Consider the following 27,635-nt stretch of genomic DNA (forward strand, 5'->3'; position numbering starts at 1 on the left):
TTGGTTGAAATGCAGAACCTCAGAGCTCGTCGAGTGGGCCTGAGTCAATGGATTTCAGCTATGCTGATAAAGATAAAAGAGAGCTCCGAGCTGCCGAGCAGCGTGTAAACACCCGACGGTGTTTTGTCTGTGGATACACCCGTCACATTCGGACTGGTTGTCCCCTGCGTAAGTCTAAAAAAGGTTCGGCGAATCGATGTTCGCTTCTAATTGTTTCGAGGAAACGAGGGGCGCATTACTGGGAATGAATTGAATTCTGTTGTGCCTCAGAGCGGTAGAGGGCAGCAGGGCCCAGCTCCGAAGAGCTCCGTACCTTGGTCAAGGAACGTGAATGCAAGCCGGGCTTACTGGTCGTAAAAGCGACCGTGAAGACCTTTGAGAGGCCATTGAAAATCCTTATCGATTCTCGGGCGTTGGGCAATTATGCTCGACGCTCCACTATCGGAGGAAGTCAGCTGTATGCCGAGGCGCTGGAAGCGCGGTTGAGTGACATCGTCACTTTTTGCTTAGCGACGGGGACCTGTGTTACTATGCCGACGGTCCCTGTGGAACTCAGTGTCAAGTTTCTTGCCTTCGATAGTGTGGAACGTTGCTTAGGCTTAAACTTGGATGCAAGGTATGACCTTATTATTGGTATGACCTTATTATTGGTATGACATGGTTGGAACACCATGGACCATGGATTGATTGGAGGTCGAAGACCTTGGGCGCGTCTCCTAGCGGAGCTTTGGTGAATCATGAACCTACCTCCGCTAGGAAGTAGAGGCGCTATTGGCGCGGACTGGACCGGGACGGTCAATGACACCGAAAATGTATTGGATAAGAGTCTCGAGCGTGGCTCGCGGGCTGAACGTGGAGTGGCACGTGACCTATTGAGCGCTGCTTAAGTATTGAAGCTGTCACTGCATGCCAAAAATGGCATGGTCAGCCAAGGTCCGAGGCATCAAGGGAGAGACGCTTGTGATGCACGTGGAGTGGACGTAAAGTACCGAGCACTACTCACGTTGCGAAGCAGTTGCTGCATGCCAAGAGTGGTATGGTCGGACGAGGTCCGAGGCATCTTGTCCGAGGCACTTCTGATCCGCGTGGAGTGGCACATTATCCATCGGACGAAGACTGCAGAAATAGCAGCTCTTGTCAGATGTTACTAATATCATCAAATTCTGACTGGCTTGCACGGCGCAACGCGCTTTTCACTAGCGTCTTCAAACAAGTGCGGGTTTGTATTGGCCCACGAAGGTGGGTAGTGATGGATACAGCTAGAACAGAAGATGGTGGCAACAAGTGCAACCGCACTATTCTCTTGATCAAAATTACTAGTGTATAGCGCAATACGCTTCACGAGTCCATTCAATTCTGTGACAAACTACCCCAATCCAGGGTCAACACTTTACTTGACTTCACAATGAGCAACAGCGTGTCACGCTAGTAATATCTCATCTTGGAGAACGTGTAAGAGAATGAATACAAATGGTGCAGTTATTTCAAAAACAAGGCTTCCCGAACATAGAATACGACAATGTCGCGAGTCATTGCACGGTCAAATTAGGTCTTATCCACTCCACTCGTTAAGAGAAGATAAATTTGCAAAGTCAAGCATCAAGCCTTATTTGCTTATGACATATGCTTCATAAAATCAGCTTTACGACAAGCTGTATATAATACCGACATAAATATCACATCATGATTATAGTCTTAGAAGCAATTTAAGTTCGTCATTTTATCTCGTGTCGATTGATGATAGAACTGACCTTATCAGCAGCCCACTTAAGGGATATATTACCACTGCCCATTCCGGAAGACGGGCACGGTTTACAGGGGCTGCACGATGGTGAGTAGACGTTTAAGTCTCATCAATGCCCCAATCGTATAAAGAGCGGCGGAGCCGTTTGGCTTCTTGAAAGACAAAAGTGGAGCGTTGTGTAACATTGGTTGTGCTCGTCAACAGATGCCTCACCCAAAAAACTCCGTTTATGACATTGGCGACACGTCAGCCACAGCGATCGCGTCTTTCGTGGAGGCTCATCGAGCCGTGCGGCCAAGGGAGCGAATGCTTGGTGCGGCGGACGCTCCTAGAGCTTACACTAGATGTGTGCGAAGATGTACATTTTCCTAAGTGCACACTATGGTGTATATTTATTTAGCCCTGTAACAAGAATGCTCTGCTACTACGGTGATCTGTGATTAGATTATTTTGAGACCGAGATTGTCTGTTGGCAGGACGATGTGTAGCTGAAACATTCTGACCAGGGTGGTCTGCGCTCGGGATACATTGTGACAATGGCTATCTGTGTCTAGGATGGTTTGTGACGTCAGCGTGGTTACTGTTTTGATGGGGGTGAAGCATACGCTATTGTGTGTACGCACACATGAAAACATTCCGCTATTATCTTTAACTACGATGTGGAGGTTTTACAAGTAAAACTCGGTACTGATGGATTTGATTGGACACCGTCAAGGAGAGGTTTAGAACACGTGGCTGTTAGCCAAGCGCCACGCATATCACAAATTCTTTATGATATATAGCTAGCCGGAATTATCAGTTACTATTTAAGCGTGTCACGTTATAATATATACTCTTGTGATCTGAGCAAACTAAGTACGCGGTAAAATGCGCGCAAGAACCCTTTACGCGACAATTAACAAACATTCAAATCTCCCGATGTGTGGTCTCCACGAAATCAGTCGCCATACTTTCTAACATCTGCTTGGACCAGAAACGGCGACTGTTTATCGAACCTTCCAGTGTTCAATCCTATTGGGATGGATCGGTACGGCTGAAAGTCATTGCATCCATGGCGTACACGTGTAGATCGAATCGGCTATTAGTCCTGAGTACAAGGTCCAGGACCCAATTTTACTTAAAGCGGCGTATTTCTGCCAGAGTGTGAAGGTATAGCAGCCGGGTGATGTGTCTACCGTGCATCGCATTCCAACTTTGCTATACCAGGGGAAGGTTTGAGCTGAATTAGTTTGTCATTAAATGCATTTGAAAAGCATGTGCGGGTGAAGCGATCCACAGAGTACAAATCATATTACGGTTAATTGATGGAAGCACCAAACCTTGCTGACAAGATCCCCGCTACGAGGCTACAGTAACATGCAGATAACATTTGCCAAAAAAAGCGGCGCCATAGCCGCTTTGAAGCATGATGCGGGCAAGTGTGCAGCGGGGCTGTCGTAGCTCTTTGCTTGGAGAAAGCTTACCGACCTTATGTTCTATACCAGAACCAGTACGAGTCTAGCTGATTACAATCCGCTACCCCTAAGTGTACCCAAAACCTTAACCAAGGACAAAACACTTTCTCGTTTAAAATTGAAACTGTATTTATTTGTTCTATTTGCGGCGGAGCCGCCAATATTCAAAACCTAATTAATCTGCATAACTACTGGCAGTCCCACCACGTAATGGCTTCTTGTTACGGTCTAGCCACACCATTGTGTGATTACACCAACTTGTGCAATTCACACCTTTGTACGGTCACACCATCTTGAGTGTATACCAGTGTACATGTAACCCCGTTATAAAGTGTGTAAGAGTGATAGAGTCAAGATCTTCACTCAGCGCTAATCTCTACATCAGCGCGTTATACAGCAAGTGGCAAACTGTTTATGATTTCAACAAGAAATTTGTATCGATCATTACGGCATATACAAGCGGGATGGCATGACGGATGTAATGATTTTGGTGCTCTCGACTTAGTCAATGGTAACTTACACAGTCATGTGAATCAAATATACTACTGTAAGTAATCCGAGTAAGATTCGCTGGGAGTGGCTGCCTATACCCCTGAGGCAGTCTAAGACAAGCACTGATCAACTGGATGATGACGCAGCTGTTTCAGACGCATCTATATACGCAGATATATCTATCCAAAATCGTATGAAGCACAGAAAATCGATTCAAGACATCCATATTGAGGGCTTGCAAGCTTTACCCTAGGGTATGCGCTTCAATATGCTGTCGTTTAATATCGAAAAAGATGGTTTTGGCCCTGTATCTGGATTTTTAGTCGAAAGCACGGTCTTCGGGTATCTCCGGCAACGAAAAAAGCCCTTACCAATACGTCAGTACCACAGTATCACTTTCCGAAGAAATTTAAAGAGTACTTTGGCCTTATCGGCGAGTATAGTGCAAGTTAATCCGACGTAGTACGACCCTTACCGATCTGAAAAATGTTCGTCGGAAGTGGCTTTCAAGGCTGTAAAAGTAGTTCAGGTGTGCCTACATGATGACCAAAGTAGAATCCATTAGGCGTTTTCATGTCCTCGGTGACGCTTGCACTCTGCTGTTGGATTTGCTATACCTAGATTGATACCAATGACCTCAAGCGCGCTGTTGCATTAAACTTGATTACTTTAAGATGCAGAGAAGTTTTCCAAACATGACACGAACCTGCGTGCTACGGAGTAGGTTTCTGTCAAATTCAGGGTAAACCTGCTCTATTCCAACATTTGGGATTTGGTCGTCGCGCACAGCAATACCGTCGCCACACCTCCCACAGACAACAGCAAGATGATTATCTTTCTTCTCCAAATATCAAGTACAAGCCTGGCCGGCTTGGTGTCGTGGAGCGTACGCTTTCTTGTTGCCCAGAATATATAGTGTCGGGTTTAACCCTTGACTGTGGAGTAGTCACAGAAGAAGTACAGGTAATGCCTCCTCTATTTTGATAGACATGGAAATCGATACTACCACGTCGAGAACGTGGTGGCGGAGAGGAGCGTCCGCGGCTGAAAGGATCTTTTTGTGAAATGCTTAAAATAACTAGCGAACGATAATACGTGGGAGCCTCGTAGTCGCATTCTTCGCGACTGTCCAGATATCGTCCTCCCGTACAACTCGGGTCCAAAGACGGACCCGCTGAGGGTATCCAATTATTCCTTTTCTCTCTCTATCTCAATGACCAGAACAACGTCCGTCATAACTTCAATCAGATGTGCTGATTCACCAATACAAAACGTCCGCCGTTCAGTTTATCATTTTCTCTCCCGAGGTGGCCATACCATGTGCCTCATACAGTACCTTTTTTGTGTGCATACATTCAAGCGCCGATTGTAAGTGTTCAATGTTCGGAGTATTGCTTAGAACCCTTTTACCAATCGCGCAGGCTAGTATGGCATTTAGAGATTTCAAATCAGAGCAACTTTGTAACGCGAATGACACACGCACTTTCTGAGGAAGCCTAAAATCAATTTACAAGCTCTACCGCGTGTTGCTCACTCAGAGCAAATCGTTGAGTCGCATGAACGAGGACGAAAAGCTGAGATGGCATATTTTATGACCAATTGGCCTTAAACCATCCTAAAGTGATGAGTTCCTTCAATACTGATTTAACGAATTTGAGCGACATATAATTATGCAGGATATATAGTTAATCTCAGCCACACACAGAAATATGTGATTCACATAACATGTGTAATGGGACTGGTCTCATTATACCATTTCCCACTCAAACGGGGCTATTCCCCGATTCTCTCTAACCTTTCTTCAACTCTAAGACTCTTTGATTTGTGACCCCACAAGAAATAAGAAGCATCGAAGCCAACTTGCGCCGACGACGAGCGAAGGACAAAACCGCACCTCAATGCGAAGATGCGAAGGCGCCTTCGCCCACCATCAGACTTGGAAAATCCCCCACTTTCACGTCGAACAGCCAATTTGCACGTTAAGCCCAACCTGGCAACAAACGACCAGCTTGACCAGGTGATGAATATTATGACAGACTCATTGACGAGGCTTCAGTCGTCCAGTGTATCTGCGCTACCGTGAAATTTATTATCGTCACAGATTTTGCGACCGACGTGTGGTGCCACCTTAGGGTTTGACGAACTCTTTAATCGAATGAGAGCTCGAGTGATGACTTGAACCACGTATTTCCGCGCCATTCGGACGATTACACGTGCTGGAAAAGAACCACGAAGTCTCATGTATGTATCGTACACACAGCAATCCAATATAAACTCCGCCCAGACAATCGACAATCGACACTCGACTCTGGTCATGGGTCCACGCAATACAATCCGCGGATGTCCATCGTTTGCAAAAAACAAGTACTTCTGCATACTTCTTGAAGATACGCGATTCGCGCTTTCGGTTTGCCCATTTAGCAGCACAGGATCGGGTTCACTCCGACGTCGAAGATGCCCTTAGAACCAGATTGTAGGGTGTAGCGATATGTACTGCAATATTTAACGCAAAACCAATGAATGGATAGGAATTTACTTCAGTACCGCGGTCTCTCTGCTCAAGTGCTTCGGAGAATATACTCCACAGTTCAATCACGCGTTCCATCTGACAATCTGCCCCGATGGTCAGCATTAGCATAGCATATTTGCTTAGGTTACGAGTGCATTTGACACTGCCATTAGGTTCCTCCGAACTTAGTGGTGTAGGGCTATTGATCATCATCGTATCAGCTCGATTACACTTCGACACTATGCTTTCGCCAGAGTCCGACGATTCTGAAAGATGCAACTATAATTGATTTGCTCGAAGACTACTGTCACGTGGTCAATCGGCCATCCTGATGAAAGCAGTGGCTGCTACTGCTGGAAATCCGAAACCATTCGATCTTAGTGCGGTAAATGTCCGTAGACAGCAAGTTCGCTGCTATGGAAGTCATCAATTCGGTCACATCCGATATAATTGCCCACGTGGAGTCATTGTCACTCTGCAATTGTCCGACTTGCAATCAACGGGTTTCACGTACCCTTGTATGAAAGGGTGGGTCGCACAAGATGGTGTGACCTTACACATGTGTGGATTTTACAAGTTAGTGTAATCACACAGTGGTGTGGCTTCACCGTAACAAGAAGCAGGATTGCCAGTAGTATTGCATATTACTAAGGTTTTACTTTATTATATAGGTATTACTATTTCGAAGCGAGGTGTTGCACTCTCTCAAGGCCAAGCAGAGACATCAACATTTAAGCTCGTCCTGCATGCCGTAGGGTAAATAAAAAATCTGTTCCATCCTTACGACGGGTCAGTCGTTACGGCTCAGGTGTAGATTACTACAAGGGCTATCAAGTGCAGCGGGGCTGCCGTAGCTCTTTGCTTAGAGGAAGCTTGGTTAAGGTCGGTGACCTTCGTATTGCTTTACCTGAGGCGAACAACCCATGTATCTAACAGACCTCATTACACGGAGCCTATCATCCTCATCAGCACTAATACTTTGGTCCCCATGAGTGATACAGATAACCTTCTTCAACATTGTCCAAATAGAAAATTAATTTTAGACGATATTAACTACTCCTAAATAAAACCAACGTGTAGTGATGGCAATGATGAAGTAGATTTTTCTGATCGCAAAGCCACACTACCACTTAAGGGCTACAGTAAGATCGAAACTGAGACTCGGAGAGACAACTTCGACATTTACAATAATGGAATGATTAGCATGATTTTGGAACAGTTGTCATCATCTCTAGCAACGCTAGAAATAATTACTGATTGGCGTCACCGAAAACGCAGCTTTCTCTGCATCCAATATGCTTGTGGTTTTCGCAGTGAGTGTCCAGGCCCTCTATAGTCAAAGTCCTTTGTGCATATTATGGTGTTGAAACAAGGGCTATGCTTTCTGCTTCTGTTTTGTAAATTTATTTTTATGAGTTGCAAACCAGCATTCATTCTGTGGTACCATGTACCCATTTTTAGGGGGAGGAAATTGCATTTTTGTCTTTTTTACTGATGCGGCGCTCGAGTTTGCGGCCGAGACAGATCGATATCCATGCGCGCATGCGAATTATCCGTGAGGAAGAGGATCTGGAAGCTGACGATGATGGCGCTGCGGGTGCCACTCAGCCGCAAACATCGTTTCAGCAGCTCGTGGCGGTTCGAAATTCATTGGATCATGTTATAACTTTGAATATAATTGTCTAAATTAATGTGAATTTGAATATAGAATCTGGAAGCTCGACAGCGGGCTGTAGTTCAATCTAAACGCAAGAAGAAAGATATTCCTATACCCGTGATTTTGCCGGTGTCAACATATGACAATTCAGTATCTGCAGATTTTGATATACCGACGTCATATGTTCGGTTTCAACCTTTGCCGCGAGATGAACATGCTGTAGATTTAGATACGTTTGGTCCCGAGCTCCAGAATGTCGAAGTAGATTTAGATGTGGAAGACATGCGATGGCTTCGACGTCACCCTAAGTACGGTCTAGATGGAGACCCTCGATATCAATTATCACAGGAAAGATTCGCTCAGATGCTGGATGCACTAGAAAAAGCATCAGCATTACTAAACCCGAACGTTATGACTCTGGCTGAAGCTGAAGATGTTTTTGCTAAGCGACTTAATATGTACAAGACGCCACTTAACCGCGTAACATGTGACGTGTATGCGTATTGGGCTGCAAAGCGACAGAAGCTTCGTCGTCCTTTGCTACGTCGTTTTTGGCCTCAGACTCCGTTGAATGATACAAATCCTCATGCAGTGTTTCGACCACGTGAAAAGGAGCGATACAAGTTGCGAAAGCACCGCAAGAACGACCTTGAGGGACTTCGTAAGCTGCAGCAGCTTCGTGTTGATTTTGAACGCGTGCGCAGGTTGTTGGAACTCGTACGACGTCGAGAACGAGCAAAACGATTGCAATTAGACTTTCTCGATGAAATTCGACGTCAGGCAGAGCATGAACTTGTAAACCGTGGATCAAATGCTGTCATAAGGAAGCCAGTTATTCCGAAAAATGAAGAGCGCGACCGTCACAAGAAGAAAAAGAAGAAGAAAAAGAAACATCGTGATGGAGAGAACGGCAGAATGGCAAGTGATAACGCGAACATTGCTCTTGCTGCAGGAGCTGGTCATGCAAATTCAAAATTGGACAAGGCTGGAGTGGTAGAAGGGCCTCAGATTGCGCCTTCATTCATGGAATATGACACATCAGCAAATTTTGTGATGGAAGACACGACGGACACTGACAGCTCACCGCGTGATTTGCGCGGTCCTGTGTTCCCATCATACCCTCTCTCTCCACCTCGATTTATCGCGACAATTTTTCAGCAATCGCCCAGATACCGATGTCGTGCACGTATTGGTCGTGGTGGACGATTAGTGTTGGATCGGATTCCAGCTCCATCTTCTCGGTACTATAGCGTGGCCGAGACCCATGCGCCTACATTAAAGTCTACAACTGCAAATCTTTATGCCGCAAATTTGAGAGATATCACAACGCCGAAATATGGAGCGACCAATATAATCGGAAGTTCAGATTCTAGTCTCGCTACAAATAATGTCGCGGTTCTTGTTCAGGATTCGTCGACTCACCCGCAAATGAATAAGATCAATGAAATCACGTCCATGCGTTTAAATGAAATCTACAGCATGAGTGACAGTGAGGACGAACTTGTAGAAATGATTTCTTCATCAGTTTACGAGGAAGTGATGAACAAGACCATAAGTGGCGGAAAGGGGCTCGAGAGTGTGCACACAGGTTCAGAACGGGAGATGAAATTTACACTCAATATCTAGGATTTATTGAATTAACTGATTGGGAGCGTAATGGTTAGTTTTGTCATATAGCAAGTTCGGATGTTACGTCGACCTATCGTTTACGTATACCCACACACCATCAAAATCCGCCCACGCTTGAGGATGTCAAACTAGACATTCATCTCATTAAGTCAAACCGTCCGCAGTATCATCAATATCTAAAAGCCAATGATTCTCGTAAAGCTTTATCACTAACCCCTTATGGATTCATGTAAGTGATTCTTGCCGATCGTGCGATAAGAGAGCTGCATCTTTCGTTCGATAAATTTGGTTTCAAACTGGTGGAACGATGACACTTACTGTAGTAGATTAATTGATTTCCAACACTAATTTTTTTATTTTATTTTTTTGCAAACACGAGATATTTTCATACTCTGCATCTCCAACTTGTTTCGACGTGTTAATCATCGCTTAGAACTATGAACATTACATCCTGGTTCAGTCAATCTCTTCGTTGCATTGCTTATTTCTAAATAGCAGTAATAATTTGACTCGATTTATTGACGGTTTCATGATGAGTTGGTAGCTTTTATCATATGCTTCTGATCATATGTTCGGGCCAGAACTTCGTGATGAGTCAGCAAATGCTCAAAATGCAAGTGCGAATCGCCGAGGGCACTTCTTGGGTCTTAAGCCTCCCATTTTCTGATGGTGATACAGCAAATTTTGTGCAATAAACTAATCTCTAGAATCTCTGGAAAACTCGTAATGAAAATGTCATAAACTCTTCTCGTTAAAGGCGTTAAAGGGATGCGTCACACAAGATGGTGTGACCACACAATGGCGTGGCTACACCATTGCAAGAAGCCACTAGTGATGCATTTTTAATTAGGATTTACTGTTTAATTATGTATTTCATTACCTATTACACAATAATACGAACCTAACAAGCTTACGTGTCCAACTGTTTTACGTCCAAAGTCACTAGTCATGATGCTTCATTATTTTAAGCCAATATTGACAGCTGTGTCACATCACAAGTTTATCACATTTATCTGGCCAATCAACTATCGTCCAAGATACTTTTGAGATAATTGTGTAAATCAACATGACAACTATCGCCGGTCTGGTACGCGAGTTCGAGACGTTACTTGTGCACAAGCATCGCTTCGCCCTTAGCAACATCGTATTTTGCTTGCAAGATGTCATACACGATCTGCAAAGTGTGCAGCACGCGCTTTCCGCGCACGCTGCCATCACCTCAATGTCGCGGTCAGACTCCGAAATCACAAGCGATTTGACACGCATTTCCAGTCGTCTTGAGCGCCTCGTGACGAACGTGCCCTTATTCTTGGGTGAAAAGGAGCTTGGATTATTTCTAAGTGCTCTACAAGAGTTTACTCGATTAACTGTAGGCTTGGAAATGCCGTCTAAACTACACCAGTCATTAGATATGCTGTCCAATCACTTCGACGCTTTGAAGGTCGCAGTTGCTCAAGACGCGGCAATGTGCGCTACCTTGACTAAAAAACGGCTCGTGAGTGAAGCGTGTTGAGTTGTGCTTGTCCGCATTACAATCTAACTGAAGTACAATGGAGTATTTGACAAAATTTCTAGATGAGGCGGTTCAAGTGCTTCAAAACTCGCACTTCAAACGGGTTTTGCAGTATCAGAATGTAATTGAGCAGCTGACTGCTGAGTTCAAGTTAGCCGTAGAAGGTTGGTGATCTGTCAATGTTTCAAAATTTTGATATCAGTTACACGGAATGCTGTTGTGCAGACGAAAATTTGCAGCAGGTGAAACAGTTGTATTATGATATTCAGATGATTGAGGCTTCCATGTCGAAGATGCTACTGCCACACTTTGAAATCTGCAGGACCATTACTACTGCGTACGTTGCGAATAGGAATATTGGAACACCTGTGCCATTGCTTGTATAATTATTTGGTTGTGGTCAGACAGACATGCGCAAGTGCAGCCCACAGGTGGCACGTTCTCGAAAGCTGAATGTGACAATATCAAGACTTTTGTGCAAGCTGCTACAAAGCTACAAGATGGGGATACTACCTATAACAGGAAAGCAAACTTGGTCTCGAAATCGTTTTAAAGTGTATAATTAATACTTTTATGTTCTTTCAGTGTTCTCCAAGATGCACAATATTTTCTATCACAACTGGTTCTTTTCGAGCAAGCGGCGCAAAATGTACGTGACAGGTTGGATAAAAGGAAAATTTTCATCTCATGATTTTATTGCTTCATGCAGGATGCGTTTATGGTTTGCTCTAGTGCCTTAAAGCTGGAATTTGACAAGTTTCTTGATCAAGAGTTATTTCTCGCGTACGTCGAAGACTGGAACGCAAAGCGCGAGATGTTGCAGGTTCAAGTCGACCAGACAATAATATCATTAATCTGTGTATGGTATAGTGACCCTTTTGTATTTGATATTGTAGCTCGCCGAATCAAGTCATGGGTTTGTAGCTGCTTCAAATCACCTGCTAGAATTACGTAAATCCATCAAACATGCGCACGATCTTGCCCAATCGAGGTTTGTATTGATTTTGACAGATTTCTTTGAATATCTCGTTCTGATCCAGCGTTCTTAATGGACCCAGTCAGAAAAAGTTGGCGCTAGATGACCCAACCCGACATTCCATTTTGCAAGAAGTAAGTCAAATTCTAAATTAAACAATGTGGTTAAGTGCTCAAGTGACGAGAAATGATAATAGGTTGCTCGCATATTCCGAGATGAAGGAGGAGTTCTAACACATTTTGATTTAGCTGATGGATAAAATCCTAACCAAAAACGATCAACCTATTTTATAACTTTGATTTCTATTAAACACAATCTTTTCTCGCTTCTGGTTCGAGTGATAACATTTTACTGGTGTTGTTATCTTCCATGAGAGTTGCAATTGCCAAGTTGACAGAATTACTCGTTGCCTGAAACTGCTGGAGCCAGCGATTACTATAGCCTAAACATAATTTCGCAAGTCGTTGAGCATTTGAAGATGACACGCTTGCTGCTTCAAACTGGCGCATATGTAGCTGTTCAACAGCCAGATTGTTGTAGCACACTGCCGCCAGACAAAGTTTTTGAGCTGAGTCGCTGTTAAGTGCCCTGCCGGATGTCGCATCCAACTTATTCTCTTCAATCATTTTGAGGATGCAAGCCATGTGTTTTACTGCTTCTGTGTGCTTGAGTTGGAATGATAAAAGATTTGCGATGTGAAGTCTGCATACGGCAAGATGAGACCAGCTTTTCTGTCTGCAGTGAATGTCATAAGCTTTCATAATGTACTGAAGCCCCGCGTGTGTTCTGCGGCGTCTGTAATAGTAATGCGCATAGGTGTCGTAAAGATACGCCAAAAGTTCCATTCGCATGGGACTGCTTACCAAAATGGAGTTGTCAATCAGATGTTCTGCCTGCTTCATCAACTGCAAGCCAGCTGAAAATTTTCGATAATCGATGCATCGACTTGCAAAAGCATTACAAGTCACAACCAACTGTTTCCAAAGTTGCGTCTCCAGTTTGTCGGCTCCATGAGATCGAATTAAAGAAGTTAAGAGCGATTCAAGGATCGAGATGCAGTGCGCAAACTTTTTTTTTGCTTCTAGTTGTCGAACTTCCTCACATAATTGGTGTTCACACATGGACGTTGTAGATAAATTTGTTGTTGTGTTTGTGTGCTGAGGCCGCAATTCGGCGAGTCCATTAGCGAGCGCACACCAAACTGCCTTAACAGCGCCAGTGCCGGCAAACCAGATCGGTCGAGGTATTTTGGGCATATTAATGATAACTTTGCCGTCATCTCGAATCTGAGACGGCTCCCATGAATGGCATATAGCTGCTGAGAAGGGGGAAGCGCGCCGATTTGAGAACTTTACAGCTCCTTTTTTCTCAATCGCAGGGAGCAAGCTCGACTGTTTTAAAAGTCTTCGATCTGTCGCTGTTTTTTCTTTTCCAAAAGTCTGAACCTGCCGCTTTCCATCAGCATTGTTCGACAAGCTAGAATTTAAGGCCATCATTTTTCTCTTTTCCAAGCTATAAGTAGATGACTTCTCAAGTGCTTTCACGGAAGTTGCATAGATAGTCAAGATCTGCCGTGCTAATTCATTTTCCCACTCTTTATCATTATCAGGTGGTTTACAATGAGGCTGTAAGAGGTCCATGTCACAACGGATATTATCGAAAGATACTTTATCGATCTCGCTTTTAGCAGTTGCATCATATTTCAAGTTTTCTTCCGATATTTCTGATGGCATTTTGACTCGTTTCTCAGAGGGCCTTTGATCTTCGCCGTCCTTCTCGAGTCTATAACAATCATCTGCTGTATAGTCGGCACTAGCTTGTCGCTGTCGTAGTTTCTCCACAAAGCTGGTAGTCCCTACGTTCGTCATCGATGTATGTTTAACTTGGTCGAGAAGCATCTCGGAGTGATGAAGAATTGCCAAAGTCTTCGGATCCACTTTATCTCGTACATTTGCAAATGCAATTTCGATAGTTTCAATTGAACCTGCAGAATCTTTGTCGGTCAAATTCAATTGAGCCCGACTTTCATTTCTCGCATCTAAACTACTAGGTCGTCGATTATCTCGCCACTTTGATTCTGGTATTCCTTTTTTCCGATAAATACTCTTTAATGATGATTTTGAAATTGAACTTTTTAGCTGTTGACTTGGAGTTAGAAGATCTTGGTGTTTATCCTCATGTTCTTGTTGACTTTTAGATTTCGATCGAAAATCTCCATCCTTTTTGTATTTTTTGTATTTATAAGTTTCGATAGCTCCCTCTTTGCTATTATCTTTTGTAAGTTGTTCTCTTGATGAGTATGCAGTGCCTTGCGCGTGAGGATGGTCGAATCCACATTCAGCAAGAGAATGATGAACAAGATTGCTTAAGCTTTGTTCGAGTCGACAAGTAGACGACGAACCTTTGATTGCTTTATTTTTTGTAGAAGGTTTAGCAATATACACACCCGATTTGTGAATGCGCTCCAGAACCTGCTGAATGATCAAATCACGCTGCTGATCAAAAAACGAGGTTTGTTCTTCTCTCATTTTCTACATAGGGCACGAATATGAGGCTGTAACATCTCGCGCCAGCTTACAGCAGTACGAACCTGGATCATAATCGACACTTCTTCCAGCGACAATAGGCCTTCATTTGATTTTGTCTCGAGGCTCCCAGCACTCATTTCTTTAGAAGTCATTTTACTTGTATTGTGCTATATATAATAATCATCTTTATCAAAAATATGTAACATAACTAGTGTAATCTGTTATTGAAAAGAAATACTGCATGCAATTGTAGTGCTCCGCATTTTTTGGTAAAGCTTGACTTCAGGTCCTACTAAAGCTAGCAGCTCTAAGCAACTTATCCAGCTCTAAGGGTGTTGGAGCATTCGTGGGCATACATAAAGTATAGAATATGTGTCATCCATAACGTTTAGCGGAGCCGTGAACTTGCACGAAAGGATTTCTGAAAGGCAAAATCTTTCGGTGGTCAATATCAAATGCAGTAAATGTGCGCAATAGAGATGGTTGGCCGCGAACAGAGGGGACCCTCGACGCGGCGGTTGAGACATCAGACATTTGTTGATAGCAATGATTAATGCGAGCCTCCTTTGCAATCAAACGGTAGCAGTAGATAGATTCTCGAAGGCGTCATAACAAATTTGGTCAACGCCCTTTCGAGAAATTTTCACTTGAAATGCGGCACTTCTACGGCTTGTCTGCAATTTAGCTCAATATGATCAGCGGTGACGTTGCGAGCAGAAGCCGTCACTACCTTCACGCTAATACTACCGACTCTTCAAAGCCCACTAATTTGCAATGCAGCTCACTTGACACCACATCGTAGCAATCATCGAGGTGGAGAATGAAGTATCACTTAAGCTTCACGGATGGGCTCTGAATAGCTGAATAGTGTATGACAATTTGTGTCGCTCCATAAAATTAACAACTCATTTTTTTTAATTTTTGCTCGGATAACTCACAGCTAGCATGACCCACGTAGCAACCGTGTGTTCAGCATATGGAAAACAACGAACAGCGATAGCAAATTGCGCCGATCGAGCGTGAATGGTCAGAATGTCAGAGACAAGCGTGTTGGACATGAAAATATCTAAAGCTTCGTCTGGGGATTCAAAGGTAAACACTAAGGGCACACCTTGAAATGTGTAACCTTCCTGGACGAAATTGGACACACTTTGCCGGAAAAAAATATTGTCAACTTGAGTGACTTCATACAAACGTTCCAGCTCGTACGAATTGAGTGCTGGCAGAAGGTAAAAGCTCAATTCATCGCTCCAAACTGTCATAAAACCGTCATCTCTTCGGCGAGACGCGATTGCTCGCTGCAATATTACCGTCCATTCGTCCTCTTGCCGGCTAGCTGAGATTACATCGGGAGGCAGTAAAGCAGTCTGCGGTTGCTTAAACGGAAGATCAGCGATAAGATTTTCGTCCATACATTTCCAGCACGTTTCGTCATCAAAGTCAAACGAAGACTCAGCAAGCTTACACGCTCGAGGCTGCAGATTTGCAAAGTATCGACGATGGTTGAAGACACAATCTATGGCACAGTAACCTCGTCGTTTGGGAGCTCGAGCATCATGCACGCAAAACTTTTCACCCGTCACTGCCTCCCACAAAAATACGTCCGAAGTGCTGAATATTGTATCATTGTCAGCCTTTTCCATCTATTCAAATGAGAGAATAACTTTCGATTTACCAGGTTCCTCGCGTGAGTACCCAAACATGGCCGACTTCTGCCAATCCTCGGTCGTCATTGCTGTCCTGAGATCCTCGTGTAAAGCGTGATGCACTTTTACATGCAGAAATGGTGCCGATGCAAATGTATGCGTCAAGACCGCAGCCTAAAAGTAGCGATGCAAGCAAAATCTGACATATCTGAAGTTATAGGCAATATTTGCTTACATATAAAAACAAAACGTACCGCATGGTCTTGAGCGTTACCTTTTCGAGTTGATAATATCGTCGGTATTGATCGCCACGGTTCATCATTTCCACCTCCAGCAAGTGAGTTTGACTCGTACGGGAGCAAACAAACAAAGCGAGCAGCTTCACTTGGGCTTCTTACGGCTTTGCGAGCACGTAAGGGCACGATAAATTTGCACATCATACGATAACGACCTTCTTCGTCTTCGGCAAACATCTTGACGAGACGTTGTCGAAAATCAATTTTTGCAAGCGATTGTACGTGCTCATCCACTGATCCGTCGTCAGGTCCATTAATGTCTTCACGTGTTTCATTTCGGTAGTCCTCCCACCATTGTTTTGCGTACTTGAAAAAGGTATGATTGCTTGCATTGCGCTGAAGAGCCTCTTTATTGAGAAATGACCGAACTTCGCGAGCAATACTTGCAGTTCGTTTACAATTCAACAAATTAGCACGAAGGTCTAACGTTCCGACTGGTTCTTTCATCCTTCCGGTAAGCTGAATGGGAAAGTGTACAAATTCAAGAGTCGAGCACAAAATTCGTCTCCAATCAAGGCGATGAACTGCAATCAATTCCCGCGAAAGCTCTTGCCAGATAGCAATACCGTTATCATCTCTTCGTAAAAACCTTTTTCTGACCTTTACCAGATCAAGTTGTACCGGTTCCTCTATGAAACATAACGCTTCCCATGGTGACATGACGTCAACTGCAAAATGTGATCTGTCTCGACTTCTCGCAGTACGAGATTTCCTCTTTTTCACATGAAAACGAAAGTGCGCATCAAAAGTAGGATCTACACAGCATTGGATATCGTGAGAGCTTTGACGTTGTTTCTGAAACGAAGCATTCACGCGAAAAAAGGCCACAACACTACCAACAGGGCACCTATTGTCCTTCAAACCTAATTCTACTTCTTCGTTCGTGTTCCCGTCATTATGTTCAAAATCTACCATTTGATCGACGAATGCCTTTCCTTCAGACAGCCTCAAGTAAAGAACAACTTCTCGTGTGTCTTCTACTCCAACAGCACTTTCATCACTTTGCTCGATTAACTTTTCAGGGGCTGCAAACTCCATCGACCGAAGTTTAAGCAATAGCTGCTGAACGAGTTCACTCTCCAAAACTTCGTGGATAACTTGCTCTTCTTTCGAATCTGCTGTTTCACTGTTGAAAATTTTTTCCTCACTATTCGGTTGGTTCTCATTTTCATCAATTGATACTTTTGATGCTTTTGCATTCACCAGCTCTCGGATTTGTTCGTAGATTCCTCGTTCATGGAGCTTGGCATCTATTGCCGCTCTTAAATCATCTATTTTGTTAAACGGATGGTCATTGACATTCGATTTTCTTGAGGAATTGGCCTCTAGCATCCGGCAATTTTGAATGTGGATCTTACTTAGATCAATTCTTTGCTTGAGCGGTCGCGAACACTTGTAACCAATCGTTGGAGCTTAATCGTCAATTTATACTGCGATGAACTGCGATGTTGTTGACACGGTGCAGCAACGAGATCCGCCTCAACTTGAACAAGTCAACATGAACCTCTCAGACCGACTGAATTTGATCGAAGATCGGCTTGAGCAATTTCAAATCGAAACACATCAAATGCTTCGCGACTTAAACACATTAATACAGCGACAGCATAAGGTGTAGCTATTGTTTAAAGGCAACAGCTATTTAGTTTCTGATTTTGTGGATTTCTATAGAGCACATTATCCAAGAACAAAAGTCGGAATGTGAATGAAAGAGGCTCACCTAAAGGCTTGAATGTATTTAGGAATGGACCTTTAGTGGGCACAACGGGTGCAACTGAAGCGTTGCGGCTTGTGCCACCCGAGATACCGAAAGCGATCAATAGCGCGCTAGACGCCTTTACTGCTACAGCCACAAATCCTTCAAATTCTGCGGCTTCCAAAAAAGTAATGAACACGAATCTCACCTCTGTACCTGAGACACTTCAAAATTCTTTTGAAGTCAGCGCAGAATCGGATCAGCAGCCAACACCACTGCAGCGCCGAATCATGAAACTCGCGCATTCAGGCAAATTAAAAGCTGAAAGATCATCTAGAGAAAACGATGAAGTTTTTCGTACATTTTCCGTCAGCTCCATGAATCTAGCTCAAAAAGTGAGCACAATAAAAAAACGGAAGAATAATCTTTTTGATGAGAAATCGCGAAATGCTACTGTGTCACCCGAGCAAATATTGTCAGCTCGCAACCTAGAAGGGACTGTTCATCCGTATTCAATTCGCCACGATTCGCAAAAACGAAGCGTCTGGGACGTGTTTGTCATGCTGCTCATTGTGCTCGACCTCGTATTCACGCCTTTGTCGTTAGGTTTTAATTACAAGTCTGAGATTCTCGATGGATTTAATATTTTAGAGCCTGTGGTCTTTACAATTGATTTTTTCGTGCGAATGTTCTCGACCTACGTCGATGAACACGGGGACCTTATCTCTGGTCCAACACATACAGTTAAAAATTATATTGTTAGTGGCTGGGCCATTCCAGACTTTATCAGTTGGTTTCCTTTTGGTGCTTTGGCAAATATCAATCACGGTGACGCTCTCGGATTTACCAAAATTTTTCGACTGACCAAAGTAACCCATCTCGCCTATCGACTTCATTCGACCAAGAAAGCAGGCGTGTTGCGATTCGTGTTGCTGTTAGCACTTGTTCTCGTCATTGCACATTCATTAGCTTGTTACTGGAGCTTTGTTGCTGTTGAGTGGCGAGCTCACTTAGACGAAGGACCGTTTCTTCCAAAAACTCTGTTTGATGAGTACACTCTTTGTTGGTCGCTCGTCATTGGCTGTGTCAATGCCAGTCCTCCTATCATGTACTCGCCCATCGAGTTAATTTCAGTCGCGTGCTTTATGCTAGTGGGTAACATTCTCCAAGCAAGCGTATTTGGTGCTGTGGCTGCCCTTATTTCCTCAATTGATGAGGATGAGGCAGCCTTTGGCAAAAAAATAACCACAACGACGGAGCGGTGTCGCTTTCTTGGTATTCCAGAAGATCTTGCAAAACGCATTCGTGGATACTACGAACATTTATGGCGTGAAACGAAAAGCGTCAGTGCTGACGCCGATGGTTTTATTAACGAATTATCCCCCGCGCTAATTTGTGAAGTTAAATTTCAACTATATCGCGATATGCTTCAACGCATTCCTTTCTTGTCAGCAAAAACACTGGATCCTGCTGTAATCGAGGTGCTTGTCCTGCATCTTCGCACGGTCATATACATGCAAGATGATGTTCTTATCCGAAAGGGGGAGTTTGGAGACTGGATGGGATTCATCGGATCCAAAGGAAGTGTTGGTGTATTGGATCCGAACTCCGAAAATTGTAAAATTATGTGCATTCTCCGAAAAGGTGACTATTTTGGGGAGATGGCGCTCCTGCAATACACAAAAAGATCCGCGACGACCGTAGCGCTAACATGGGTGCAGATACATGTCCTTTGTCGCCAAGATCTCGACAATGTGAAAGAAATGTATCCTATTCAAGCGGGGATTCTTGAAAAAGAAATTACGAAGTATAAGTACATGACGTCGGGGACTGAGCGTTGGTAGCAAATGGCACTGGTAATTTAGATGTCGATTAGAATAGAAATCAATGCTACTTCAAAAACTGACTTCCAAACTGTATCCATTTTTGTCTTCCGTTGGTTTCGTATTTTCATGTTTGCCCGTTGCAACCTGCTGCGTTTCTGCGTTCTATTCGGCTGTAGTCCACACGCTCGAAAGAACGATGAATGACGAGCAAGCGACCACAGAGCTACATTCAACGGACCGGGAAATTAGAAAGACAATGAGTGAGATTGGCGATCGAGGCCAACTACGAAAATCAGCATGCTTACAGAACCGACTTGATCAAATGCAAGCTGATATTCAAGTCACTCATCAGATGATAGGGGACTTGACCACACTTTTATGCCAACAACTGCAGGTACATCGCGAACGATATCATATCTCGTGGCTCTCAATTCTCACATGCTGTACCTTAGACATCCAATTCTTCAAATTATATAAACCAGAAATTTAATGAAGCATCACCTTCATATTTAACAGTTTTGGCCAAGAGCTCATCACTTCAGTCTTTGGTAGAAAATGGCATTGCTCCTATGGTTTTGAGTTCATCAGATTATCTCGATACAAATTATGCTACTTCAAATTCTCGCTTTAATACTCGGACAGAAATACAAACAAATGTTCATAAGAGTCGTATTGGATTGATGCAAGGATCCAATTCGGCTTTAACAAGTTTCCCCCCACTTGATGGCCTAAAAAAGAAAAAGCTTGGGCTTGTTGTTCTGAATAATAAATTGATGGCATTTCAGAAGGCCCTCATTCGAAGTCAAGATTTTCAAAAAAATCAAGCGGATGCCTCGAGTGAGACAGCAACAACGATGACACCTAATGATGCAAATGCACCAGCAACGGTGTCATCTGATCAAGAAAATACATGTGCATTGATTGAGGAGGATATGGTCACACGGCGCTTCTCCATTTCTTTGACGTTGGATATTCAAAACAAAACGAAGAAGCGACTTAATAGCTTGTTCACCGTTGGTCAGCGTACAGATGCAGCAGTCACACCAGAGGACATTCTATCAGCTCGAAACCTTGAAGGAAAACTTGATAAGTTCACACTGTACCATGAATCTCCATACCGCTATGCCTGGGATTTGTTGATTATGGCCATGATTCTCCTTGATGTCATTTTGACTCCACTCGCGCTCGGGTTTCACATCACTCCAGTTTATATGGATGGTTTAAATGTCTGTGGCACAATTCTTTTCGTGATTGATTTTATTGTCCACATCTTCTCGTCTTACACCGATGAACGCGGGTATCTCATCTCGGGGCCCAAAAAGACAGCTACGAATTATCTACTTAGTGGATGGGCTATTCCCGACTTTCTCAGCTGGTTTCCGTTTGAGTTGCTTGCGTCTTCAAGCAAAGGAAGAGTGCTTAGTTTCACGAAAATCTTCCGACTTGTGAAAGTGAGTCATGTAGCACGAAAGTTCAACTCCGCCAAAAAGGCTGGTATCTTACGATTCATTCTGCTGCTAAGCATCGTTCTGACCATTGTTCATTTGCTGGCGTGCTACTGGAGCTGGGTGGCCTACGGTTGGCGTGCTCATCTTGATGATTATACATTTGTTCCGCAATCTTTGTTCGACGAGTACGTCTTGTGCTGGTCGCTAGTAATTGGCTGCTTGAACGCAAGCCCCCCTGCAATGTATACTGCAATTGAACAGATCTCAGTGGCTTGTTTCATGCTAATCGGTAATGTTCTTCAAGCCAGTGTCTTTGGTTCTGTTGCTGTGCTCATTTCGTCTCTTGACGAAGATGAGACGGCGTACAACAAAAAAATTATCTCAACGTCGGAACGGTGTCAATTTCTGGGCATTTCAGATAAACTCACCAAGCGTATTCGTGGATACTACGAGAATCTGTGGCGAGAAACTAAGAGTATCAGTAGTGATGCTGACGCATTCATTAATGAACTTTCTCCTGCACTAATATGCGAAGTCAAATTTCAGCTCTATCGCGATATGCTCAAGCAAATTCCATTCTTATCGGCTAAGACACTTGCGCCAGCGGTTATTGAAATGCTTATTCTGCACTTGCGAACGATCATTTACACGCAGGATGACGTCTTGATACGCAAAGGTGAATTTGGCGATTGGATGGGTTTTATTGGGTCCAAAGGATCTGTAGGTGTACTTGATCCGACCACTGACACACGAAAAATCATCCGAATCCTTCGGAAAGGAGATTATTTTGGTGAAATGGCACTTTTACAGCGTGCAAAGCGTTCGACTACTGCCGTGGCTTTAACTTGGGTTCAAATTCACGTATTGTGTCGTGGGGATCTCGATAGTGTAAAAGAACAATATCCAACTCAAACCGAGATTCTTGAACGTGAAATCAATAAGTACATGCAATCTAAAGTGCGCTATAAGTAATGACTGAAATGTAAGAATCAATTTTTAATATTTGTTAACTTAACAGCCTATTATTAATAGCAGAGTCAAACTTTGCTTAAAATACCTGCAGTACGATAACTAATTTCGTTTCCAGGTGGATGTGCCTGTTTGATCCTCAAAGCCTGACAGCAGCAGCCGAATGCTTGACTATCTATCCTCGACTGAAAATGAAATTCTAAATCACGAAGAAATTAGTCGCGAAGAATTTGAGCGATTTGAAGTGCGTCTTGACGAGATGCAAAACAGTATTCTGACAGTCAACAGTATGCTACGCGAGCTGACTTCTTTGGTGTATAGACAGCATCAGGTTTGATATCAATAATTTGTTGACTTGCTTTTAGCTTTAACAGAGAAAATGGATACTTCTTCACAGATAACAGTAAAGAAGAAGTTAAAGCATCGACGTCATAGTGATACTGCGTCAGACAGTATGCTCACACTGACTCCATCGGTTAATAGTTTAACCAACAATCAGCGTCTCAGCAATGCTGCGTCGCCTTCGATTCCAGCGCTGGAAAGAAAGCTGATCGAAACGCCAATTGATTCTTCCGCAGGATTCGCTGGTTCCCAAAACGAATCTCCGCAGAATCTTCCAAGCCTTCAACCAACGATTGGAGCAGAAGAAGATCGTACATTAGAGCACACGTTGCCTCAGCTTTCAAAATCTGGTTCCATTCAAGACCCAAAAATAAAAAAGTTGAGTATGCCAATGGCTGTTCCGGACTTAGCACTGTCGTCCGAGTGGCTTTCGAAGAAGGAAGGAAGTCAAGCTTTCATACCACAAGCGAGATCGCAAATCTCGTCCAAAATATGGCTGCCATATTCAGCTCGAAAGAGCAAAATATCACCCGCAATCAAAGCGCCGAAGCTGACGAAGCTGGGTTCAGGAGACCGGGACTTGCTGAGTCGGCGCTTTTCTGTTAGCTCAATTGATATGCCCAGTTCTCAAAGCTTGACACTCCGACAATCGACAGAAAATCTAGACGAATGCGTAGAACCGGGTATTACACCGGAGGAAATTATGTCTGCAAGAAAGCTTGAAGGAGATGTTAGCCGATTTACGCTTCGCCATGACTCAGTATACCGCACAATATGGGATCTGTTGGTTATTGTTCTGATCATACTTGATCTTGTCTTCACGCCTCTTACCCTTGGGTTCAGATATTCGTCGGTGTTTTTAAAATACTACAGCTCGTTGGAGTCGGTAGTATTTGCAGCTGATTTCTTTGCGCGGATGTTTTCCTCTTATGCGGATGAACATGGAAATCTCATTTCTGGACCCAAGCAAACTGCCACCAATTATTTGCTTAGTGGATGGGCCTTGCCGGATTTCTTAAGCTGGTTTCCCTTTGAATTATTCGGGAACTCGGCGCACAGCGATGTTATTGGAGTATTTAAAATTTTTAGATTAGCCAAAGTAAGTCACTTGGCATATCGACTCAATTCCGCCAAAAAAGCTGGCCTTGTTCGATTTGTTCTTCTTCTTGGACTTGTGCTGACGATTGTACACTTGCTAACTTGTTACTGGAGTTGGGTCGCAACAGGCTGGCGAGCCCACGTAAACGAAGGAAATTTTATTCCACAGTCACTCTTTGACGAGTACAGTCTTTGCTGGTCGCTTGTTATTGGGTGTGTAAATGCCAGTCCTCCGCTAATGTACACCACCGCAGAATTCATTTCGGTAGCTTGCTTTATGCTGATCGGAAATATCCTACAAGCTAGTGTCTTTGGAGCCGTCGCAGCATTAATTGCATCGATTGACGAGAAGGAGGCAGCATATAGCAAGAAAATTATCTCGACATCTGAACGTTGCCGCTTTCTTGGAATATCTGACGAACTTGCAAAGCGAATTCGTGGATATTATGAAAATTTATGGCGCGAAACAAAGAGCGTTAATGCTGACGCTGATGCTTTTATCAATGAATTGTCTCCGGCACTTATATGTGAGGTAAAATTTCAGCTTTATCGGGATATGCTCAAACAAATTCCTTTTTTATCAGCAAAAACTTTGGCTCCAGCTGTAATCGAAGTGCTCGTATTACGCTTGCGTACAGTTATTTACATGCAAGACGACGTATTAATCCGAAAGGACGATTTCGGAGATTGGATGGGATTTATTGGCTCAAAAGGAACGGTGGGGGTACTAGATCCCAATTCGAAAACAGTAAGAATAATTCGAATTCTGTACAAAGGCGAATACTTCGGAGAAATGGCCTTGTTGCAACACATCAAACGGTCAGCCACTACTGTGGCACTTACGTGGGTACAGATTCATGTCTTAAGCCGTCAGGATCTCGACTATGTTCGAGAGCTCTATCCCACTCAAGCGGAGGTTCTTGCAAGCGAAATGTCCAAATACATGATTAAACAGTCGAAAATTACAGAATTATAGTTCATTAAATTGCTATCAATCCCCCATAACATTGTACACTCGCACCGAATTATCGCTGCTGGCTACTGCGAGCACATAATCCTTATCACCGTTTGAAGGACGCCACGCTAGACGTAGAATTGCTGCAGAAGGCGACGATTCCCATGCCACTTCGCCCACCAATGTACAAACGACCACAACAGGCTCGTCTTTAGATTTTGAAACCGTAAAAAATTGAATCGCTCCAGTTTCAAAGCCAACAGCAAGTAAATCGACAGATTCTGCCAAACTGTAATGAGCAAATGCCACAGCAGTGACAGCTGCTTCAAACGTGACCGGTTCACATGCCTGACTCCAAGTATCTTGAGTCTTCCACCAAAGCGAAAATGACTGGTCTCGAGACCCAAGTGCAAAAAGTGCTGAGTTTGGAGCCCAAGAACAACTCCAAATTATTCGTTTGTGTGCTTTTACACGCTCTAACAGCTTAAATTTCCGTTCGGGACCTTCCTCCCGCTCATAGAGACAAAAATGTCTGTCTTTTGACACCGACAAGAGAAATTTATCATTTTGAGAAAAAGCTAACTGCACAACAGAGCTCTTGGGACCTCCAAGCGGTTCCTGAGCTTCAGTCCAGTCCAGAGTATTCCAGAGACGCACTGCAGCATAGCGCTCTTCCCGTGATTTGCACGCGGACGCTATCAAGTCGCCAGCATACGACGATGCCACAGTGAGAAGCTCGTTGCCGTGACCATAAAGTTTGCGTATCTCGGGCCAAAGAGTCCTACGGCCTAGCGTGTCTCCAACTGGTAACGAGACCCATTCATTAAACTTTGCATACCCGTCGCCTTTCATTTTGTCCGAAGTACATGCTTCAATTTTCGGCGACTTGTTCGTCAGACTCAGTTCTGAAAGGTAAGCATTGTTTACTTTCCTCACTTGCAAGTCTGTTTGGTTGAGTGAATCGACAAGTGCCCTCTCATCACTGTGCGTCATATTGACAAGCTTTTCTACCTCGTCAGGAGTCTCAAACACACGCAAAATCTTCTCAGCGGCACCGCTCACAAATTTATTATTGCCGAGTCGGTCTCCTAGTACAAAACATGCGCAATTGATATCATAGCCGTGTACTTGGGCTCTTGAAACTTCGAACCATTCAGCTGAATGCATCAACGCGTTATCAACTGGTGAAATTCGTGCTAAAATACGTGCAGTCTGATCCAGTGACACAGAAACGAAGCTTTTTCCACGTGGTGACCAAGATATATCAGTGACCTCAGCTCCGTGGCCGTTAACAGATATAGCCGGAAGAAACGAAGTGGACGGCGCAGGCTGTTGCTCCCAATATTCTAATTGTCCCTTAAAACCTAGCGCAATCAAATTGATACGTTCATCATAGGCTGGTAAAAAACCTGCAGATAACAGACCGATACCACCCAATTCACCGACACGAAGCGACGGTGACCAAATACTACCATCATTTGCATTTCTTGTCCATATGATAAGCGAGTTATCCATCGAAGAGGAAAGCAAAGCGCTGCTATTTTCCATCCACTGTACAGACGTTACCCAATCTTCGTGACCAAGTAGCAGTGCATCGAAGCTCACGGTGTACGTCAAAAAGCAGCCTTGAGCCTGAAAGTGTTGCGTTTTTTTGCTACATGCCATCTTTGCATCCCCGAGACTTGTCATGATTCTCCACAACCGAATTTTATGATCTTGTGACGCCGATGCCAGCATCAATTCATCCCCAGCGCTTGTTATTTTTCGCTCAAAAGCAAGACTACGAATCCAATCTCGATGTCCATCAAGCTTCAGCAAGTTTGTCACTTTCTTTGTTACTTCCAAAAGATGAATTTTTTGATCTACACCACCTGCTGCCACTAGAAAACTCTGCTCTTTGTTATTTTCATTGATTATCACTGTCATGTCCACTGCTTCCATGATGCTTCTTTTACCGAGCTCCAGTAGATGTAAAAGATTCGCATTCTCACCTTGTTTTTGCTCGTACAGAACTAATGTCCCATCTGTAAACGCAGCAACGTACATCCAGCATGTTCTGGTAGCAGCAGCGCCCACTGCTGCTACAGCCATCTTTGTAGAAGTCTCTATATCTTGGAGCTTCTGGACGTTCCACTGACCGTTTGACTTTGTCCAAACAAATACGCGGCCTTCCGAATCTCCTGCCAGAACGCGAACTCCACAAGAAAAATCATCACTCATAATTTTAACACTTGTGATTTTTGTCGTGTTGATGACCGCCTCGCGGTGCTTCAAAGTCTCGACAACTTTTAGTCGCGCTGCATCAGATTTACTGTTGACACTGCTACTTAGCATACACACCGCGTTCTTTGACGCAAAAGCGCCGCAATAGTTGCCATGTTCATGATCAAATGGCACGCAGCGAAACATTGTTGACAGCGAATTCGTATTGGCATTACAGCCTGACGATACATGAGCCAGCGTCGCCTGCACCATTGTCGAAAGTACGAAATATGGGTCCAACCCTTTTTGTAGTCAAAAAATGGGTATACCGTGTAGTTGGGTATTTCCCACACTCCCAACTTTATTACTATCGATTTGCCGTGCGTAAGCTCTGACCAATAGAGTATAAGTACTTCGTCTGCTCTTTCGTTCAATAATGACACTTATATTTAGATGAAGTTCATTTAAACAGTACTATATGTATCTCTTTTACAATGTCCGACAGCAAAAAAATTAGCTAGTGCATGATGTGAAACCAGCAGCTCACGTGACCCACAGTCCTCCCCTTTACGTCGACTCCAGTATCTTAACGGATTTTCTCGATTAGAGTCCAGTCCCGAATAGAGCCCTCAAAAATACAATATCCACTACCCCGCTA

The 27,635-nt window shown here is 43.8% G+C and overlaps 7 protein-coding genes across 7 annotated transcripts; 5 read left to right on the forward strand and 2 right to left on the reverse strand.

Annotated features, from left to right (window-relative positions):
• Nucleotides 1-1,973: 1,973 nt before the first annotated feature.
• PHALS_11211 (uncharacterized protein) lies at nucleotides 1,974-2,298 on the forward strand (the record flags this gene model as incomplete). Its single annotated transcript, XM_024726767.1, has 2 exons — nucleotides 1,974-2,102; nucleotides 2,251-2,298. 2 exons carry the CDS (start codon nucleotides 1,974-1,976, stop codon nucleotides 2,296-2,298), a joined length of 177 nt encoding a protein of 58 aa, XP_024577411.1.
• A 5,395-nt stretch (nucleotides 2,299-7,693) lies between these two features.
• On the forward strand, nucleotides 7,694-9,482 carry PHALS_11212 (enhancer of polycomb-like protein; the record flags this gene model as incomplete). The annotated part of the gene is made up of 3 exons (XM_024726768.1): nucleotides 7,694-7,837; nucleotides 7,908-8,658; nucleotides 8,809-9,482. 3 exons carry the CDS (start codon nucleotides 7,694-7,696, stop codon nucleotides 9,480-9,482), a joined length of 1,569 nt encoding a protein of 522 aa, XP_024577412.1.
• A 1,069-nt stretch (nucleotides 9,483-10,551) lies between these two features.
• PHALS_11213 (uncharacterized protein) lies at nucleotides 10,552-12,233 on the forward strand (the record flags this gene model as incomplete). The annotated part of the gene is made up of 10 exons (XM_024726769.1): nucleotides 10,552-10,798; nucleotides 10,859-10,980; nucleotides 11,042-11,162; nucleotides 11,224-11,335; nucleotides 11,407-11,544; nucleotides 11,584-11,647; nucleotides 11,708-11,821; nucleotides 11,895-11,989; nucleotides 12,057-12,108; nucleotides 12,171-12,233. 10 exons carry the CDS (start codon nucleotides 10,552-10,554, stop codon nucleotides 12,231-12,233), a joined length of 1,128 nt encoding a protein of 375 aa, XP_024577413.1.
• Nucleotides 12,234-12,721: 488 nt separating this feature from the next.
• On the reverse strand, nucleotides 12,722-17,776 carry PHALS_11214 (uncharacterized protein; the record flags this gene model as incomplete). The annotated part of the gene is made up of 7 exons (XM_024726771.1): nucleotides 12,722-12,769; nucleotides 12,838-14,282; nucleotides 14,376-14,505; nucleotides 14,565-14,669; nucleotides 15,441-16,113; nucleotides 16,178-16,347; nucleotides 16,403-17,776. The coding sequence occupies 7 exons, from the start codon at nucleotides 17,774-17,776 to the stop codon at nucleotides 12,722-12,724; spliced, it is 3,945 nt and encodes a 1,314-aa protein (XP_024577414.1).
• Nucleotides 17,777-17,879: 103 nt separating this feature from the next.
• Nucleotides 17,880-19,981, forward strand: PHALS_11215 (voltage-gated ion channel superfamily; the record flags this gene model as incomplete). The annotated part of the gene is made up of 2 exons (XM_024726772.1): nucleotides 17,880-18,053; nucleotides 18,113-19,981. 2 exons carry the CDS (start codon nucleotides 17,880-17,882, stop codon nucleotides 19,979-19,981), a joined length of 2,043 nt encoding a protein of 680 aa, XP_024577415.1.
• A 178-nt stretch (nucleotides 19,982-20,159) lies between these two features.
• On the forward strand, nucleotides 20,160-24,767 carry PHALS_11216 (voltage-gated ion channel superfamily; the record flags this gene model as incomplete). The annotated part of the gene is made up of 6 exons (XM_024726773.1): nucleotides 20,160-20,357; nucleotides 20,416-22,368; nucleotides 22,447-22,473; nucleotides 22,526-22,711; nucleotides 22,778-24,639; nucleotides 24,695-24,767. The coding sequence occupies 6 exons, from the start codon at nucleotides 20,160-20,162 to the stop codon at nucleotides 24,765-24,767; spliced, it is 4,299 nt and encodes a 1,432-aa protein (XP_024577416.1).
• Nucleotides 24,768-24,811: 44 nt separating this feature from the next.
• PHALS_11217 (elongator complex) lies at nucleotides 24,812-27,250 on the reverse strand (the record flags this gene model as incomplete). Its single annotated transcript, XM_024726774.1, has 1 exon — nucleotides 24,812-27,250. The coding sequence occupies one exon, from the start codon at nucleotides 27,248-27,250 to the stop codon at nucleotides 24,812-24,814; it is 2,439 nt and encodes an 812-aa protein (XP_024577417.1).
• Between the last annotated feature and the right edge of the window lie 385 nt (nucleotides 27,251-27,635).

Source organism: Plasmopara halstedii, assembly GCF_900000015.1.
Source record: "Plasmopara halstedii genome assembly, contig: Scaffold_526, whole genome shotgun sequence".
Classification (NCBI taxonomy): domain Eukaryota; phylum Oomycota; class Peronosporomycetes; order Peronosporales; family Peronosporaceae; genus Plasmopara; species Plasmopara halstedii.